Source organism: Pyrus communis, chromosome 1, assembly GCF_963583255.1.
Source record: "Pyrus communis chromosome 1, drPyrComm1.1, whole genome shotgun sequence".
NCBI classification, from domain to species: Eukaryota; Viridiplantae; Streptophyta; class Magnoliopsida; order Rosales; family Rosaceae; genus Pyrus; species Pyrus communis.
The window spans coordinates 8,418,098-8,437,333 of record NC_084803.1 but is presented as its reverse complement, the minus strand read 5'-3'; the positions used below and the strand labels follow the sequence as shown (position 1 = coordinate 8,437,333).

The following is a 19,236-nucleotide window of genomic DNA, read 5'->3' as shown; positions in this document are numbered from 1 at the left end:
CTCATGATCCCATCTTTTGGCTTGTAATTGGCCAAAAAAAGAATTTTTTCCTGTATGGTCGGTCACGAGTCGAACATCACAGCTGCCTTTCCTACGAAAACCCTCTCTCTCTCTCTCTCTCTCTCTCTCTCCTGTCTCTCTCTCTCTCTCTGTAGGAGACGAGTACTCGGAGAACTCCGGAGCGAGAAAGAAGATTTACTGTGGGGAAATTAGGAGGGAGCAAAGCAAACCCAATCAAATCACCGTGGAAGATAATTGTGAGTGAATTGTAATTAATTCTCAACGAACACGAAATGGTATAAGAAGTTATCGGATTAGAAGAAGATTGATAGATGGGGAATTTGTTCGTGAAGAAGCCCAAGATCACGGAGGTTGATCGAGCGATTCTTTCTCTCAAGACCCAGAGACGCAAGCTTGCTCAGTACCAACAACAGGTCTTAATCTTAATTCTTAATTATCTACATGTGGATGATCCTGTCAAATAGAAATAAATTCTCCTTCTCATCTCAAATGGGTAACAGAAAACGAAGAATTTAATTCATTTTTTGTCGACTGAAGAATTCCCTCTTTTTTTTAATGGGGTTTTGAATTTGCATATACTTTTGGAATTTTTAATATTTGGCCATTGATCGAGTTCACTTGTATCCCACTTTGCCCAGCTCGAAGCTGTAATCGAAGCCGAAAAGCAAGCCGCAAGGGATTTGATTCGTGACAAGAAAAAGGAAAGAGCTTTGTTAGCGTTAAAGAAGAAAAAGGCACAGGAAGAATTGTTGAAGCAAGTTGATACCTGGGTTATTAATGTTGAGCAACAAGTATGTAATTGCACAACCCTACCCTACATGTCCATTTTCTTTCTTTCGATTTCCTTTAAGACCTGGTCTACCTTCAGAGAAAGCAAACAACATGTTGACACTAAATACTTTGGTTCAGTTGCAAGATATCGAACTGACAAGCAAGCAGAAAGCGGTATTCGACAGTTTGAAGGCTGGTAATAATGCGATTAAAGCGTTACAAAGTGAGATCAATCTCGAGGACGTGCAAAAGCTAATGGATGATACTGATGAAGCTAAAGCATACCAAGATGTGAGCTTCACTTCTCGTCTTTATATTTTTTGGTTTTATTTATTTGGTATTGCACCAAAGTTTCCTTGGGTTGCATTCTTAGAATGAGGATCTCTATCAAACGCATTTTGGCAATTTGGGAAGATTTTCATTTGTCCACCAAGTTTTGAAATTTATGATGCTCCTTCTGTGCAAGGCTCTCCCTCTTCCCCTTCCCCTCCCTCTTATTGGATTTCTGTTGTTGTTTTTATTATAAATCAAGAGCGAGAAAATGTTTACTCTAAGTTGAGTTTGTAAAGATCGGCGGTTTTGTAAGGTTTATACATGTTCTTTTCCTATTGACAAGTTTACTTTTCAACCCCCACCCATCCCCCTTGTTGATACTATATCTGCTGTGATCTCATAAAAAATTATGCCTCTGTTTTTTAACATCATTTGCGTGTATTCTGTCCCATATATTTTTCACGTCTTTGTAAACAATTGAGTTAACATCTAAACTTTGTCTTCTTCTTTGCTTATCATCTTCTCCTCAGTTTTTTCTTTTTAATAAATTCTGCCGTTTCTCTCATGATTTTCTTTTTGTTAGGAAATTAATGGAATCTTGGGGGAGAAATTATCAGCGGAAGACGAAGAGGATATTTTAGCAGAATTAGAGAACTTGGAAGCTCAGGTAATGACATTTCTATTCTAATAATGGGTCCACAAAACCCTAACGATTATTTTGCTTCCTGTTTGTCATGTTTTCCCTTCTAAGTCTTTTTTATGTAGCCAATCTGTTCCTGTTTCAATACTTTATGTAGTAATTAACATACAATTCATTACTTCTTTCTGAGATTATTAGAAAACCTCATGTTGTATCTAGGATTGTTGTGTAAAAATCATTTTTTTCATACTTATTAACATGGTGAAAGTAAGTCCTTTTCTCTTAGGTGCTCTTCATTTATCCGATTACCAATATTGCTATTACCCTTCTAGTTTTCATGCAATGCCATATATTTGAGGTCTTTCACCGGATCTTCATTTATGTTGAAATTGGATCAAGCAGATTTTGTATTACCAATTAAATCATTAATGAACAAACTGCATATCAAATCATAGCATGAACGTTCTTTTGATTGTTTCTTGTCTTGTTAGTTGTACTATTCTGGTAGGTATCACTTGATTTCATCTCATCTAAAAGTGAAACTCTGCTCCCTTTTCAGATCACCGTTCAAGATCTGCCTACAGCTCCTGCTTCGGTGCTTCCTCAAGAAAATGAGAAGTTGGACCTTCCTGATGTACCAACCAAAGTACCAGTTGCACCTGATGTGGTTACAACTGATGAAGTTTCCACCAAGACGAAAGGTCTCTCTCTCTCTCTCTCTCTCTCTCTCTCTCACACACACACACACACAGAACAAGCACCCCCACATACAATGGTAACTGCTAATTGCTCGTTAACCCAGTTGCAAATGCCTGACAATATTTCGGGGATATGCAGTGATGGAGGAACCGTTGGTGGCTTGATTGGATTGAACAGTTGAATTAGGTTGCCGTCTGGTCAAACTGTTTTCAAACGTCAATTGATCCTCCTCCCTTCTGCAACGATTCAGTAACCAGTAAAAATTATGTAGTTGGGATAACTTTGATTGTGCTCGTTCTTGATTACCCGAATTGGTTTGTACAAATATGTGTTTTTCAGGACCCAGTCCAAACAGAGCATTGGTCCAACATGTATTATATTTTGCCTCCCCCTGACCGACATCGGTCTTTCTTCATTGAACAAACAATGGGAAACAAGAATGTGAATACTCTGGGATGAAACTTGTTTGTTAATTGTGCTGCCCATGGCAAATTATTTCAGTCTTATTTGTGTTTTGAAGAAATAGATTCCAACTGTTCAACCCAAAGAGCAACATCCCTGCCTAAACTAACAATCCAAATTTCAACATTAGACATTACTTTTGCCAACAAAAATGCAAGAAAAAATTGGACAATTCTTCAGTTTCCTGATTAACGAAATTTACAGATCAATGTCCCATGTCTCCATAAACTCAGTTGAAACTTGCTCCAAGTTATAGTACAGGCTTATTTTGGCCTAACATATTATTACACATATGACACTGCCACCCGATCTTAATTACATCCGAAACCAAGGACTGGACTGGAGATCACAAACAGAATTCACAGATCTACATGAACATCCCCTCCATCGCCTTTGGAGCTCAAGCTTGGCAAACTTAAAGGTACAACGCTAGAAAATCTTGATAGGATGAGTCTTGCAACATTCTCAGCTGCAACAGCGCTCGTCTCCATTGTACTTGCTGCATTCTCAAAAGCATTCACGTAGTACAAATGCTGACCATCCAAAATAAACGGTGCAAATACTTCAGGAGCTGTATAATGAGGGTATGCACCCCAATTTATTCGAATTGTCTCCGTCCTCACACTAGTAGTTGCACAAGAAAACCAATAATCAGTATTTATTTAAAGGATCAAGGGCCTCATGAACAAGATGACGATTCCAAAGGAAAATTTGATAGTTGTTAGAGAAAGGTCACTCAAACATTCTGCTTGTATCCAAGCAAAATCAAAAAGATAAAAATACAGAACAAACGTTACCCATATTACTACTTGACTCTAAAAACAAATAGACTAGACGAGCATAAAGATTTTAGTGCAGTACACACCCTGAGTTTGCTTGACCCTAGGCTCAATTTTAATGCAGTACACAAACAAGGCATGTCTAAGGTTAATCCGTTTTAGTTCCATTTGCTAGTTGAATCTTGGTTCAATCACAGAAGAGGAAAACTGAGGAAACTCTGAGGGTGGAATATGTATGTCAGTATGTCAAGCACCCTATTCTCTTTTGCTGTATCCAGAAAACAAGTGCTCACTATTTAGAAAACTAGACTGGTACCTGAAGATACTATCTAGGATTGCATCTGCCATTGGTTTACGAGAGAATATCTTGTAAGTGAAATCTTTCTCATCATGTTGCTTCAGAACTGATATACTTGAGAATGGAAGATCAGGAATCTCAATAGTGCCAACCAATTCCGGGATTTCTGACACAGAATTCAGGCCAAAATATACCTTGCCCCGAAAAACAAAGAATAATAATTAGGGATAGCATAAAGATTAAACCCAAAATCATACGTAACTGAAAAAAATAAGCATACACACATGATTTTTAGCAATGCTGGTTACTTACAGGATTTAAGAGGCCCCTAACAAAAGTTGCATGCGTGTGTTGCAATTCTCTCTTAGGGATGGAGATTGGTGGATTAAACTTGAGACTCAACTCATCTAGAGGTGAAGCAACCACTGCTATGTCACATGTATAACTGTTCCGCAGGGTGGAATTAAGCTCATAATATTCTCCATTTGATGAAATGGACTCTATCTCTTCTTGAAGGTGCAATTCAACATCAGAACGATCAATCAGTCCGGCAGCCATCTGCCAGTTCCCTCCTTTGATGGCCCACAATCCTCCGCCTGATCCTGCCAATGAAACTGCACCAGCAAGTCCACTCATACTGACACTTTGGCCATAATTGATTCTTGTGATGACCTGAAGAATTCAGCAGAGTGCTAAGTTATAATGGGACTTTTGAAAAACTCAAAAGACTGCTGCACTTTATTTTATTTTGTTGTTTTTTAGCAGAAGACTGCTGCACTTATAAGCCAACTCCATAGTTCAGCATACCAAAATTTCAACAAACCAAGAGTTTCCTTAAGCTGAAATGAAGTAGAACCTCTCCAGGCACCCATGACACATGCTTTTGTTTCCATATACACTGATATAAAGATAACCAGAAAAAAAAAAAAACGAGAAGCCCTATATGCTAAGAAAACTAACGTATATGAACAACAACAACAATTTTAGACTAGGGAAAATAAATGGCATGCCCTATATCCAGCGAAATGTAAACTGAGCATTTATCTAATCCTCATCCAGGATACAGTATATTATACACAAATGAGGGGGAAAAAATCAGAATCAAATAAAGTACTTTTGAAACTTGAGGCTATACATCCATTGTTCTTAATTGCTTGTCTTGCAAAACTATATCCCACCAAAATCCACAAGATATCATCATAAACCACCAAAATGACATTTACAGTTCTAATCTGAGTATGCTTCAAAGTTACGATCCCATCCATGATGACAAAGTTTTAATAAAACATTGAAACAATTTGTGCCGATTCTGTGAAATTTGAAGATGCATGGATCTAAAACCACTCATAACAGAGCACAAAAATCCTCTTTTGGCAAGTTTTTAATATCTAGATTTGATAACAATGTGGAAAACATGCAGCACAGCTTGGTAGCGCCTTTTTTTTTTCCGATTACAAGATCTCGCAGGTCTCTCTATTCTTATATAATACTTCAACTGGGCATTAATGAGGGTCCAATGAAATCAATTCAAATTGAGGGCATGAAAAATCTTTAATTTAATGAGACTTTATGCATGGAAGTAAGATAACAGGGGCGCCAAAAAAGAAAGAACCTTTTCTACTCCTTCCTAGGTCTACTTTTTCACAAGATATCATACTATATATTACAAACAAAAGACAAGTTCACAGAAGCTCGGTATCATTGAAGTAGATTCACTTCAATGGTAGTTGTTTAGGGGTGAGGATGAGACCTCTTTCCCACTTGCCGACCATACACCTCAAATAAAAAGTTTTTTATTTACTTTTTGCACAAGATATTGTACTAACTATTGTAAACAAAAGATATGCTTAGCAGAAGCAAGCTGACATTGAAGTAGATTTCTTCCCCACTCTTATGTAGTTATAAGCAGTGAAATTTTTAATTGAAATATTTTGGTGATGTTTCTTCCATTTACTATTTTTTGTTTTGTTTCGTTTATATGAAACAGACAACACTTCTGGATTTAGAAACCCCACCCCAGTAACCATGTTCGAAATAAGCATATGAGAAAAAATGAAATATTTGGGTGACGTTTCTTCTTTATACTATAGTATCTACAAGCTACAGAAGCTCCAATACACTTGTGTAACATGAATTTAAATTCTAAACAGTCAACGAACTTGCGGAGAAGTACCAATATGTTTATTAAAATCAAATTATCAATCATGTTAAGTTGAAAGCATAGAATCCAAAGTTAACAGAAGTGAAACTATTGATAATTGCAATCCATTAAAGAAAGCTGGGGACTTTGGTTCTTACAGTGACAAGCTCTTGTATCAAGAGGGGAGACAGTCTGGCATCGGCCAGTTCGACAGCCAAAGTGGTGGTGGTGAGATTGTACAAACCAGCCCATTTGAGCATCTCATCCACCGTCTCGAAAACGGGTCTCGTCTCAAAGCTTTCATAATACTTGCAGAACTTGTTTACAGCAGTCTGCACCACACAAAGAAATTCACCAAATTCAACAACAAAACCCTAAGTTAAAACTCAATAAATAAACCATTTATTTAGTTTTATACCTCAACAAATTTGTCCATCCGGATAAGGGAGTAGCCGTATCTGAAGAGCATGAGGAGTGAATTGGCAAGCGAAACTATCTTATCGACAAAGGGAAGCTCTGATTTGAAGCTCAGAGTCTTGAACACAAACTTATGGCCGTCCCAAATTCCAAAAGCAGAAGAGGAGGATTCGTCGGAGGAGGAGGGGCTATTGACGGCGAGGTTGAGGAGCTTGGAGTAGTTCAAAGCGTGCAGGTTCCTGGGGTGGAGAATGGAAGCGCCAGCCTCGAAAATGTGGCCGGAGACGTTGACGGTGGCCATGCGACCACCGACGACGGGGTTGCGCTCGAAGATCCGGACGGTGAAGTTGAGATGAGGGGGGGAGTAACGGCGGAGGAAGTGGGCCACGGAGGAGCCACCGATGCCGCTGCCGATGATGCAGACAGTAGAAGCCGAGTCAACAGCATTTGCATTTGCATCTGATAGGAGGAGGAGGAGGAAGAGGGGGAGGAGTGAGAAAATGAAGGTGGTTGTGGGAGTTGACGACGACGACGACATGACTGAGGGTCCGGGAGGATGAGATTTATGAAAGTTTCTTCTTCTTTCTCTAGTTAATAACTAAATAGTTACATACTTGTACTGTACAAAACCACAGTAAAAAACATAGTCCAAAACGGTCTATCTAACCCAAGCGTCAAATATCACAACTTGCATGGTACGGGACATGACCGAGAAAGAGGATCCATCAAATCCTCTCAACCCATTAATTCGGATCCTTGAAATTTGATTCATTGGTTAAAGTTATTGTAAGTTTTAAAATGTCTTTTGTTTATAACCGTTTGATTAAATTTTAAGGGTGCGTATTGATAGATTGAGAATATTTGATTGAAAGGATCCGAAGATGATCCCTTTCCTCGAGAAAGAGCTTCCAAGTGTCGTTCGTATTGCACTACGTATTAATTAGGAATTTAAAGACGAGTTTTATGACTAAGTTGTAAATCTAGCGTAAAAGAGTTGAAAAAGGGGGGCAAAAGGAATGCTAACGAAATGAAACTAGAGCCATGGTAAAGGAAATGAGGGTCCTCTTCTTGAAAACTTGTATTTATATGTTGGATAATATTTGAGTACTCGTTGAAAGTATTCAATTTACTAACTTCATGATGTGGCTAATGAGAATAGTTTGCCGTCTTATTTAAAGAGTGTGTATTCAATTGAGATTTTTAGAGATTTTAATATATTTATAAAAAAAATTATGAAGTTTAATAGATTTCAAGGGATTTTATACAAAACTTTGAGTAAATTCTCTCAAATTCTCAGGAGAGTATGTGAGATTTAAGAATGCTACAATATAGTACGAAATCTCTCTAATTCCCTCGAATTCCCCAATTATTTAAAATCCTTTAAACTTCAATTTCTAATTGAATACATTTAGAACGTTCAAAATTCGTTCAAAATTCTGATTAAATGCACCTAAATTTTAAAAAATCATTCAAAAATTTCAATCATAAAGTTTTCAATTTGTAATTTAGCATTTAACCATACAAAAGTAAAGCAAAGCAAACCTTCGACCTCCTTACAATTGATCCAACACAAACAAATTTAATACAATTCGTTACGGTCGAAAACGAAAATTTCAATCTCATCTGCACCCCTTCCCTTGTATTGTTATTCATATATGTAGAAAACACAAGTATCTTGGATCCAAGTTAGGTGCACAGTCCTGTCGTACGGACCACTTTAAATGGTTCCGACTCGTAGGTGACCCGCAATTATTCGCACAGTCTTCACGTGATTGTAGCACTTGAGCGTATTTATTTACACCTAGTCCTGTCGTACAGACCACTTTAGGTGGTTCTGACTCATGTGCAGGTATAGTTAGTGAGTTGGGGATTTGAGTTCTAGATTCAGCCGTACAAGTCACGTTAGGTGACTCCAGCTGACATGTTACTTGCATTGATTGACATTACCTGAGTTACTTACATTTTATGTGGAGGCATTCGACATGACATATTTCTGAACATGTTTTTGATATATGTGTATATTTTATTTTCTGGGAAACTATACAAGTTTTACGACAAGGTGTTAGAACTTTTGATAATGAAATGATTTTGAAAAACTTTGTTTTTGCCCACTCACACTTTCTATTTTGCGCCCCTCCAGGTTCTAGTTAGAAGCAGCTTTGGTGGTTCACGAGGACTTGACGGTGGTCTGACAGAACATCACAAATGTAGGATCACCTTTGGGTGTTGTGTAATTAATATTCGCTCTTCTGGACTGCACTTAGGCTTTCTGTGCTCTGATTATGTTTATCCCACTTAGTCTCACACTAGTGTGTTACTTTAATTAGTTTATTTAGTAGTTTGATTTTTATTTATTTGTACTTTTATTATTATCTTTTGCTTCCACACTGTGCACATGGCTACATCACCTTCACGTGACGGTCAGCACGCCTTGATTTCGGTCGGGATGTGTCATGTGTTGCGCTACGTATTAATTAGGAATTTAAAGACGAGTTAAAAGACTAGGTTGTATATCTAGCGTAAAAGAGTTGAAAAAGGGGGGCAAAAGGAATGTGAACGAAATGAAACCAGAGCCATGGTAAAGGAAATGAGGTCCTCTTCTTGAAAACTTGTATTTATATGTTGGACGGTATTTGAGTACTCGTTGAAAGTATTCAATTTACTAACTTCATGATGTGGCTAATGAGAATAGTTTGCCGTCTTATCTAAAGAGTGCATTAACTGAGATTTTTAGAGATTTTAATATACTTATAAAAAAAATTATGAAGTTTAATAGATTTCTAGAGATGAGATTTGAGAATGCTACAATATAGTTACAATATAGTATGAAATCTCTCTCATTCTCTCGAATTCCCCAACTATTTAAAATCCTTTAAACTTCAATTTTTAATTGAATACATTTAGAACGTTAAAATTCCTTCAAAATTCTGATTGAATGCACCGAAATTTAAAAAAATCATTCAAAATTTTGAATCATAACTTTTCAATTTGTAATTTAGCATTTAATCATACAAAAGTAAAGCAAAGCAAACATTCGACCTCCTTACAATTGATCCAACACAAACAAATTTAATACAATTCGTTACGGTCGAAAACGAAATTTTCAATCTCACTTGCACCCCTTCCCTTGTATTGTTATTCATACATGTAGAAAACACAAGTATCTACCTACCTACCCAGTACCCACCATCAACTTTAAGCTCCTTTCAAAGTTGTAAAAGGCAAGACGGAGGGGGTATAGTGGCAGAATCATTTACATGGGCAAACTATTGTCCATAGACATGTACTGTTTTAAACATAAAAGAAAAATAGTAAACATCACCTCTATGTCATCCAAGAGAAAAGACTTGAAGATGAAATTAAGGACATCGAATTTGCGTATTCCGGCCATTATTAGCAGCTGAGAAATTCTTAGCCTCGCGTGTGTATCAAGTAATCAAGCAATGCAGGTACAATATCTGTTCAGTCTCTACATCATGCGTCGCCTGTCAAAAAGAAACACGTAACCCTCACCTCAGAAGAACATTAAATCAGTACTTTACAATGAAACAAACTTTGTCTAGTCTCAATTCATAGAAAACCATTTCATGACTGATAGAGATTGGTCTATTACAAGATTGTTAAGGCTTCGAAATAACTATGCCACGCATCAGGAGCCTAATGCATGAGACAGTTTCTTTTTTTGGTCAAAAGGTGCATTTATAAACGCAAAAGGCAAAAGAAAGAAACGGATGCAAACATCTCCAACTAGGAGAAGAGACGCTAAGTTTTTACATGAGGCAGCCGCAGGAACAAGTTCCACAGAGTAAAGGCAAAGCTCCCAAACCAACAAGGTTCCAAAAGTCAACCTAAACCTTTTCAACCTTTTTCCCCTAATTTCTATTCACACAACAATCCAAGAAAAAAAGGTCCGAACCTAGTGACATTCTGTTATTATACAATTCTAACCCGTATTATACTCCTAGGTAAGCACCCTTGGAAAATACTCCTCTTTTCCTTACACAATTAAGGTTGAGGAATACATGCTTTCTTGGAAATGTGTTTTTACAATTATACAACAAAAACAGTTATGCACAATTCAAGTCTTCATACAGTATAAGTGAAAAAAGACTATAAATAAATTGAAAGTTTAGACAAACTCATAATTGAAAACTTCAATACAAAAATGTTGTATCTGAAATCTGAAATGGTTTCCTCCTTAAGTACCAAAAAAAGGGAACACACACACAAAGCCCAAGTTTGTAGTCTTGGTTTCTTAGCGATGACTGATAAATCCTGGTGTAATTTAGTAATAGATACAATTGTCATTTTAAAGATTGTTTTTTATATTTTTGCTTTTACTACTTACCCGTCCTGCTTACGCAAAAGCCTCATCTATAGTGATCAGAGTTCACCTAGGGGTGTCAGACGGCTCCTGCCTGTTTGCATAGAGTTCAAGAAACAATATAAGCATGGTGATGAAATTGATTATTTAGGTGCATGGGGAAGACAAAAGCATCATGAGCACATCCAGAGGAGGCAAGGCATACCTTGTTGACGCCCATGAAGTTGAGATGCTTGGGAACTCAGCAAACACATTTGAGTAAGACTTGGTTAAGTATGAAAAGTTAGCAATTGGAGGTAGCGCAGGCACCCTTTCACCTTTTTTCAAAAGCTCTTGCAAGTCCAACCTCTGCAAAGTCAAGACAGCCCTGGACTCCTTCCAAATGAAGGCAAGTTGACCATCCTCAAACACAAAGAGGGAACCGGGTTTCGAGCCAGGGTATCTAAAACCATACCCATTGGCAATACCCTCACCTTTAAAAGCATGATTAACATTCACGGGATGGGAATCAGCATCAGTATCCCAAGGGAATGGATCCAATGAAGGTTCATCGATATTTACTATAAACATGGCTGAGCCATTAGGGTGTAGAACATAGTGGGTACCCTCTAATATTTTGGTTGCAATTAGAAACTGTTGCCCCTCGCACTCTTCATAAGAAAGCAAAAGGAAGAAGAGAGCCTTTCCAGGCTTGTCTTTGGTCGGCCTCCCGGGAGGCCACCCAAAAGTGCCTCCCCATAAACCAGCATACTCTTGCTCAGCAGTTGGGATCCGCAAAGGCAATTTGTATAGGGCAAATCGACTTTCATGCATGTTTGGCCATGCTCGATAAGAAGATAACTTCACAGTGGAAGCATGTAAAGTCAGTTCTATTGTATCACCTGATTTCAGAAAATCCTGAAGGGATGCATACTTACTCTCACTGCTGGAAGAACTATTCTTTGAATTACCATTGACAGAGATTGACTTTCCCAGCATCTGATTGATGCTATCCCTAAAGTACCTGCCAAGACTTCTCCTCCTGTTGCATTGTCTGTGGCCATCATCCTCATTGATAGAACTTTGCGAACCACTTGACTGATCAAGACAAGATCTGATCTCACTTAACCGCAGTTGAGTGGGATTCGGTGGAAGCAGATTACTTTCCTTCAAATCCATCTGATATCCACCAAGTTTACGCATTTGAAAAAGCAATGATCTTCGTTCCAATAAGAGCGCTGTACCAATCTGAGTGTTCTCCCCACTACCCCTCAACCTTGGAAAGAGTGGCCCAATTGCTGCATCGGGAACCTTTAGACGGATTTGGTTCATGAAAACCTCAAGCAATTTTCTCCTGTCACTGAAAGCCAAACGACTGAAGGGCACTGAAGTCTCACTCTGCTGAAACACCCTCTGTGACCTTGAAAGTTCACTATTCGACCTACAAATCTTCCTTGACAGCTCCTTATCTGAGTCATTAACAAAACTCTTGCCGTGCAACAATTCAACCCCATTTTTATGGGGTCTAGGCTCGATCTCAAGCAACAGAACATTGCATGACCTGCCAACAGGTTTCACAAAACCAGGATAGATATAGTCCTGTCCCTTGTCCCTTCCATGTAGAAAAAAGGACGAGGAACCATCAGAATCACCAATAATTTCAAATACAGGAGCCCAGAGAAGAGGGCCATCCTCAATGCCTAACGGGCCGAGTTCTTGAGGTATAATGCGGCAGCCAACAACGGAAACAAAACCTGGCATGACATAGACCACATTGCCAAGCTCTGGATTCTGGTGAACCCAAATTCCCATGAGAGGCTGAACACTACAGAGAAAGCGGCAAAGCGCCTTGAAAGATGAGACGGCTTGACGCCAGACAAGAAGGTCTTGGAGAGGTACAATTCCAAGCATCTGGCATTGGGTGAGCCAGACCTTATCGGAGTCAACGAGTGCATAAAAACTCCGGCAGCAAAGACCGAGATTACAAATGTCCCGAGGTGAAAGGGAGCAGATGACAATGGAAAACACATCATCTGGCAGACCCAGAAGCCAGCTGGAGCCACAGGATTCCGACGACATGACCGTCACCGACGGACCATTCACTGTCAACAACAAATTCAACACACAGGCACAGCTACAATCAATCTATCTTTACATCTAACATACATGATTTACATATATATATGCATAGTCTGCGCAATTCACGATTCACAAAATTCAAAAAACTAAGAAGCAAAATTGTGAAACAATCAGTAACAAATTCCTTCAAGACACTCCCTTTCTCACCAATTAAGAGAAAAAAGAAGACAAGTTCACGGATCAGACCTGAAGCTGAAGTGGATTTGCCTTCACTCATTGAAGCGCCATCTCAGAATTGAGAGAGAGAGAGAGAGAGAGAGAGTAGGAACTAGGAAGGAACAAAATTACAAAAATGGGGGTAATTTTCAGAGCTTCCAAATCTGCATCGAACAATCGGAATAGGATGAGGTCAAATATCTCGTGGAATCAAAGCCGATCGAGTCAGCCACCCAATACTGAATTTGAATGGTGGTGAGCGAGCTTCAAGCCTAAAGCCCAAAAGTCCATGCGCACACCACACCAGTGCGCGTATGAGAGAGAGAAGAGAGAGACAGACAGAGAGAAGAGAGAGAGAGAAATAATATTCCACAATTTCCACAAGGACTGGTGACGGGGGTGGTGTAGGTAGTAGACTCCAATGATTCTTGACTGATTGACCCCTCCCGTGTCCCAGTGTGGAATAACAGTCTGATTCCTACAACCATCGTGTTGGGCAGATGGGCCATGCCCACGCCCTTGCTGTGGGACCGTGGGTGGACGTGGTTACTTTTGATTCGGTTCGAGCAAAAAATACAGAAAGGATGATTTTTTTTTTTTCTCTTATTATCTTTTTCTTTATACTTAGCCGGTTACGAAGTTAAAATTTTATATTGATTTTTTTTATAGGAATAATAAAACAAAAAACAAGATGCAAGAGGACGGGAGGAAAAAGATAAGAATATAAAGAGAGAGAATCTTATTCCAAAAATATAACCAAATCAATTAGCATTTGACAATTTAGTTTTAACTAATATTGTCATTGAAATCGAGTCAAATAAAATTATTGTAATTTCGGTCAGTTTAAGTCTATTCAATGTATCAACAGTAAGATCCAAAGCTTTAATTTTCTAAAGATACATGCATCTTACACGTTTCATAGCTGATATGGACGTCGACATGGTGGTCGGGGTAGTAGATATGGCGGTTGATTTCTTCCCAAGTAATCACCAATGTCTGATCAGACTCGGTGCATTCATGTACGTTTGGCCTTCCGGCCACAATCCTCAAGGATGTTAATTGTTCAGAGCATTACTATTACAAGTAGTGTGAGGAAAAGTTCATAAAGTTCCGAAGTTTATATACACCATATGGAAAACTGCGGTTATTATGCGATATTCTGAGTCTCCTGCCATATTTTCTCTCGTCATTCGCCTCGACAAGTATAACAGAGAGACTCAGAGGACTCGAGGGACGGTCAGACTGCCATACAACAACTACTAGGTCAAGGAGGAAGTCAGGACTCGAATCTTGCAAACAACCTCTCTTCCAGGACCTAGTTCAAGTGACTCAACCAGCAGGCACTGACTTTGGATGGACAATCACAAAAGGAATTTACAACAGAACCTACTGATACGGTACAATGCGTGTCCAAAAACGTGACTAGTTAAAGCTTGATGAGCGGCTCCATCTGCCTTGCAAGTAATCCTCTAAAGCGATGCTTTGCTCGCCACTGCTAACAGAAACGGAATCATCTTCCAAATCTCGCAGTGCAAGGTTAAGATGGGATTGAATGCTACAAGAAGGTGCTTCTCCATCCACGGCTTCATCTTCTTCTGATACACTCACTTGTCTTGCCCACCTTGTCACTTCTTCATCTCCTTGCAGAAGCTTCAAAACCTGGCAAAAAATGCAAATCACCAACAATTAAATAAATTTGCAGATAAATTAAAAACCAAATAATTAAGTAAAATTCAAAGTTGAAAACGAAAGAAAAAAGTACAAGACTTACTACGCTGATATTAGGCCGAAGGCCAGGTGCATGTCTAATACAAAGGTTAGCAGCCAAAATCATTCTCTCAATTTGATCATGATCATAGGCAATACCCAGGCTTGGATCTAGCAGTTGGGCGACGTTCCCGCTCTTCAAAATTGGCTTTGCCTGGAATTAAATTCATTCAAGTTTTATTTTACAGAACCACAACACACTTGATTGTAAAGAAACATTTGCTGGACTCTGAAACAGAAAATCCACTTTCTTTCTTGAAGGAAATGTACCATTCCATTTAATATTACATATCCGAAACGACTAAAGTATTAGAAGATTACGCACACAAATATTTCCATGTCCCAAGTTTGCACAGAGGTGAGGACTTACCCACATCACCAGACTTTCCTGGCCCTTTGGGTCCTTACTGAAGATTGGTTTTCTCCCAGAAAGAATCTCAAGGACTACGACTCCAAATGCATAGACATCAATTTTATCACTCACTTTGCCATGCATGAAGTATTCTGGAGCCAAGTAACTGTCACAGTAAAGAAGAGCGTTAGCAAGAATACCAAATGGTGAAACTATATACTAAAAGACCACTACTCACCCAAATGTTCCTGCCACATCTGTGCAGCTAATATCGGTTGACACTGATGCCGAACAAGCAAGTCCAAAATCTGAGAGCTGAAGAACCAATATATAAAAGTTGATCAGCAGAGGAAGCTTCAAATGATTAACAAGAAATACTAAGGTTAGAGCACAGAACCTGCGGCTCGAAATCATCAGAAAGAAGGATATTGGAAGACTTCACATCCCTGTGAATTACAGGTTCTTCACAACCATTGTGTAGATAATCAAGTGCCTCCGCGACACCTATCGCCACATTATATCTCTGCTTCCAACCAAATGCATTTGCATCCTTCTTATTACCTTGATCAGAAAATTGTGCTTCATGAGTTAAGAAAATTGACAACAGAGAAGCAAAACATTTGTCAATACTAAAGAGATAGACCTTGAACAATTATTTACCATGGAGGTTCTCTTCTAAGCTTCCTCTTGAAATAAAATCATAGACCAAAAGTAAATGGTTCTCCTCGAAACAAAATCCAACTAGGGAGATTATGTTCTTGTGGTTTAAAGATTTGATTATCTCAATCTCATGAACAAACTCTTTTAATATATCTCCAGATGGCTTCAGGATTTTCACTGCCCACTCCTTTCCATCTAAAGGACACCCTCTGTAAACATAACTACTGCCACCTTTACCAACCATGTTCTCTGAAACATGCGAGTTAAAATTTGTGAGAATAACATCCCGCTTGAAGTACACTTAAAACCAGGATCATAAAATTAGGGAAAGGAAACAAACCAGGAATGAAGTTGGATGTTGCTGACAAAAGCTCCTCGTAGCTAAACAATCTACAACTGGATGATAATTTCTTACATGAATCCACAAATTCTTCAGGAAGGGGGTCATTGCCATGGTTAGGGAATAGAGGAGAGTAGATTGCATCCGGCTCAAACGGCACAATTGCTCCACTTATTCCATCCAGCACGGAAGAAGAATCTTCACCATGGCAAGAATTATTCTGTTTCTGATCAGGATAGATTACAGATGAAGTATGCCAGCTCAATGGTCTCAGGACCCATCGAAAAACAGATGTCTTTTTCCCAGATTTCTCCACGTGTTGCCGCTTTGGCAAAAAGGCCTGACGTATAAGCGACCAACCAGGTTTCAAACACTGTGAATCTTGAAGCTTGAAAGAGTTTGAAGCGATGTCTAGTCTTTGGATTGGTACCAAAGCCAATGAATTGTCTTCAACACCTTCCGCTGGCAACTCATCTGCCAATTTAGTCCCAGAATTGTCCAGCAAAACTGGATCTCCAACACAAGTCTCACAATTTACCTGAAGGGTTTTCTTTCCACACCTGGAACAGGATTTTCTTACGAAATGTCGACATTGATTTAGTTCAGAATCATTAGGTGCTTTTGCATCCTTGCTCAGCGACTCACCAACCAAGCTAGTATGAACATAGCTCCGGTTCTGACCATTACCTGTTCAACGACATGGGAAATAAGCAAAATAGTTAAGCCTATTACTTGAATCAAAACCAAATTTATACCGCAATTAACAAAAAAAACAACCTCTAGGCAGCACCAGACTAAAATCAACAAAATCCAGAAGAAGAAAGTTACAAAAACCTTGAAATTGATCTGCAGTCCTATCAGTTCCGACCCTCTTGAACACAATTTTTCCATTATCAACAGCAAAAACAGAGAAAGTTTTAGACAATTTTCTCGCACAGTACTTGGCAACGGAAGTCGATGATGATCCAATTCTGTGGTGGGTTTTAGATGTTCCAACAATGGTAGTAGCCGCATGAAATGCTTTTGCTTCCCGAACGAGCAGCTTTCGGACCGAATCGCCTCTACAGACCTTAAGCTTCAGATCAACCTGTTCACAATTGAAGTGCAGTCTCAGCCTCCAAACGAAACAATTAGAATAAGAAGATAGAGAGAATCGCAGTGTGAAATGGGAACCTGCTTCAAGTTGCAGAAACCTTCATAGGCAGAGAGCACAGAGTCGAATGTCTTCACGAGTGAGAGCAATGACGAAGTCCCCTCTGCAACACAAACCAAATTCAACAAAAACCCAAAACCCAAAACCCAAATTCAACAAAAACCCAAAAAACCCAAATCCAATCACGAAAGAAAATCAAAATCCAGAGAGAGAATTAGAGCACAGACCAGAGGTGGCGAGAAGGTGGTCCTCAAGAACATGAATGGCAACGACATTGTCACCAGTCTCCGCCACTTTAACGAGTGCCCACGTCAGCAGTTCCTTGCTGTGTGAGTCTAACTTCACTCCCACCACCACCGTCTTCCCCCCACCACCACCGCCTGCACCGTCTGTTCCACTCAACAACTTCATCTCATCTGCGTCCGACGCCGATTGTGTCCCACTTGCCAGCTGTCAGACAAAAATCAGTTATATTCTTGGGATGCCGATGCGTATGTAGGAAGATGATTCCAGCGAAAGAAACAAATCCAAAATCCAATGGAAATTCAGATGGAATTACGAATTGCGAATTGCGAATTGCGAATTGACAAAACGAATCGTGGTCGGTTGTTGTTGAAGAATGGAAAATGGAGAACGAGTGGGGACGGAGACAGGGTGGGAAATCTTATGCCCACGATATTAGTGTCCGGCCATTTCGGTCTTGCAATTAATTAACCGCAAGAATAAGGGAACATAATTTATTTTTTCTTTTTTTATTTTTTCTTTTTACTTTTTTCTTTTTCGGACAGAGTTTCTCCTTCTTCCTTTCTTCTGAAAAAAAAAAAAAAGAAGTAAGAATATAATATAAATTAAAATAGTACGAGTGCTGGAATCCCATCATAAAAAAAGAAATAAATAATATATATTAATTGAAAACTTTAATTATAAGGTATAATTAGTGTTATTTATACATCTGGATTGTCTACCCTTCCCATCTCATGTCCTTCCTATCCCCTTATTTCTATGGTTACGGTTAAGGCACGTCAATATTTTATATTCTCGTTGCTTTTTGTCTTATTATTTCTATAAAAAAAATTCATATAAAATATTGACGTGGTTTAACCGTGACCACAGAATATAAAAAGAGATGAAAATGGTATAGGATAAGGGGGCAGACAATCCAGGCCCATTGTTTATATGTAGGAAAAAGTTTTGGCCAAAGAATGTAGAATGCTCACAAGCTATTATCATGTGCGCACAAACCCATGTGCTATCTGCAAACGAATCTCGTCTTCTAGAATTTATTATCTCCGTTCTTAGATAACATCTTATTCTTTTTACTTTAAAGTTTGGTTGAAGTACTTTCAAATAATTAATAGCGTTTTTTGTAAAAATATTTTTGTAATTAATTTTTTATAAACATCTCAAATATATCATAGAAAGATACTTTTTTAAGTAATTTTTTCAAGAATGTTGCTATTTTCAAAAAACACTTAAATACTTTTGGAATTCAAAATCAATTTTATCAAAAGCATTTTCAGTCATTTTAAGTGTACTTCTAAACGAGCCATATCTGTATGTTGTAATATCTCACATCGCACAGGGAAATGGATCATGTAAGCCTTATATGTGTATTCTCATCTCTACCTAACACGATGCTTTTTGGGAGTTCACTGGTTTCAGGTTCCGTAGGAACTCCGAAATTAAGCGAGTTCGCGCGAGAGCAATTCCAGGATGGGTGACCCACTAGGAAGTTCTCGTGTGAGTTTCCAGAAACAAAACCGTAAGGGCATGGTCGGGGCCCAAAACGGACAATATCGTGTTATGTTGGAGTTGAGCCCGAGATATGGTGGAGGCTCGGGCCGGGATGTGACATATGTTGCTAAC

The 19,236-nt window shown here is 38.8% G+C and overlaps 4 protein-coding genes across 4 annotated transcripts; 1 reads left to right on the top strand and 3 right to left on the bottom strand.

Annotated features, from left to right (window-relative positions):
* The first annotated feature begins 144 nt into the window (after positions 1 to 144).
* On the top strand, positions 145 to 2,877 carry LOC137737306 (vacuolar protein sorting-associated protein 20 homolog 2). Its single transcript, XM_068476751.1, has 6 exons — positions 145 to 434; positions 660 to 812; positions 931 to 1,083; positions 1,649 to 1,732; positions 2,265 to 2,406; positions 2,543 to 2,877. The coding sequence occupies exons 1-6, from the start codon at positions 333 to 335 to the stop codon at positions 2,566 to 2,568; spliced, it is 660 nt and encodes a 219-aa protein (XP_068332852.1). The 5' UTR covers positions 145 to 332; the 3' UTR covers positions 2,569 to 2,877.
* Positions 2,878 to 3,025: 148 nt separating this feature from the next.
* LOC137737297 (farnesylcysteine lyase) lies at positions 3,026 to 7,098 on the bottom strand. The gene is made up of 5 exons (XM_068476740.1): positions 6,502 to 7,098; positions 6,242 to 6,415; positions 4,256 to 4,615; positions 3,962 to 4,137; positions 3,026 to 3,490 (listed from the first exon to the last, which is right to left on the bottom strand). Exons 1-5 carry the CDS (start codon positions 7,036 to 7,038, stop codon positions 3,226 to 3,228), a joined length of 1,512 nt encoding a protein of 503 aa, XP_068332841.1. The 5' UTR covers positions 7,039 to 7,098; the 3' UTR covers positions 3,026 to 3,225.
* Positions 7,099 to 9,465: 2,367 nt separating this feature from the next.
* Positions 9,466 to 13,490, bottom strand: LOC137732875 (F-box protein At5g39450). The gene is made up of 4 exons (XM_068472136.1): positions 13,129 to 13,490; positions 11,030 to 12,905; positions 10,849 to 10,918; positions 9,466 to 9,985 (listed from the first exon to the last, which is right to left on the bottom strand). Exons 1-3 carry the CDS (start codon positions 13,157 to 13,159, stop codon positions 10,891 to 10,893), a joined length of 1,935 nt encoding a protein of 644 aa, XP_068328237.1. The 5' UTR covers positions 13,160 to 13,490; the 3' UTR covers positions 9,466 to 9,985; positions 10,849 to 10,890.
* A 659-nt stretch (positions 13,491 to 14,149) lies between these two features.
* On the bottom strand, positions 14,150 to 18,152 carry LOC137735758 (protein kinase STUNTED-like). The gene is made up of 10 exons (XM_068475206.1): positions 17,598 to 18,152; positions 17,391 to 17,473; positions 17,052 to 17,304; positions 16,218 to 16,904; positions 15,878 to 16,126; positions 15,615 to 15,778; positions 15,456 to 15,532; positions 15,236 to 15,383; positions 14,870 to 15,019; positions 14,150 to 14,757 (listed from the first exon to the last, which is right to left on the bottom strand). The coding sequence occupies exons 1-10, from the start codon at positions 17,779 to 17,781 to the stop codon at positions 14,521 to 14,523; spliced, it is 2,232 nt and encodes a 743-aa protein (XP_068331307.1). The 5' UTR covers positions 17,782 to 18,152; the 3' UTR covers positions 14,150 to 14,520.
* Between the last annotated feature and the right edge of the window lie 1,084 nt (positions 18,153 to 19,236).

Coding starts and splice junctions, on each gene's coding strand:
- LOC137737306 (XM_068476751.1), top strand. CDS start 333: ATGGGGAATTTGTTCGTGAAGAAGCCCAAGATCACGGAGGTTGATCGA. Junction 813..930: donor TTATTAATGTTGAGCAACAA/GTATGTAATTGC, acceptor ACTTTGGTTCAG/TTGCAAGATATCGAACTGAC. Junction 2,407..2,542: donor AGTTTCCACCAAGACGAAAG/GTCTCTCTCTCT, acceptor GGGGATATGCAG/TGATGGAGGAACCGTTGGTG.
- LOC137737297 (XM_068476740.1), bottom strand. CDS start 7,038: ATGTCGTCGTCGTCGTCAACTCCCACAACCACCTTCATTTTCTCACTC. Junction 4,616..6,241: donor TGATACAAGAGCTTGTCACT/GTAAGAACCAAA, acceptor TGAATTCTTCAG/GTCATCACAAGAATCAATTA. Junction 3,491..3,961: donor ATCCTAGATAGTATCTTCAG/GTACCAGTCTAG, acceptor TGCAACTACTAG/TGTGAGGACGGAGACAATTC.
- LOC137735758 (XM_068475206.1), bottom strand. CDS start 17,781: ATGAAGTTGTTGAGTGGAACAGACGGTGCAGGCGGTGGTGGTGGGGGG. Junction 15,533..15,614: donor CTGATGATTTCGAGCCGCAG/GTTCTGTGCTCT, acceptor TTGGTTCTTCAG/CTCTCAGATTTTGGACTTGC. Junction 14,758..14,869: donor TTCGGCCTAATATCAGCGTA/GTAAGTCTTGTA, acceptor ATTTTTTGCCAG/GTTTTGAAGCTTCTGCAAGG.
- LOC137732875 (XM_068472136.1), bottom strand. CDS start 13,159: ATGAGTGAAGGCAAATCCACTTCAGCTTCAG. Junction 12,906..13,128: donor CAAATCCACTTCAGCTTCAG/GTCTGATCCGTG, acceptor TGTTGTTGACAG/TGAATGGTCCGTCGGTGACG. Junction 10,919..11,029: donor ACTTCATGGGCGTCAACAAG/GTATGCCTTGCC, acceptor CTATGCAAACAG/GCAGGAGCCGTCTGACACCC.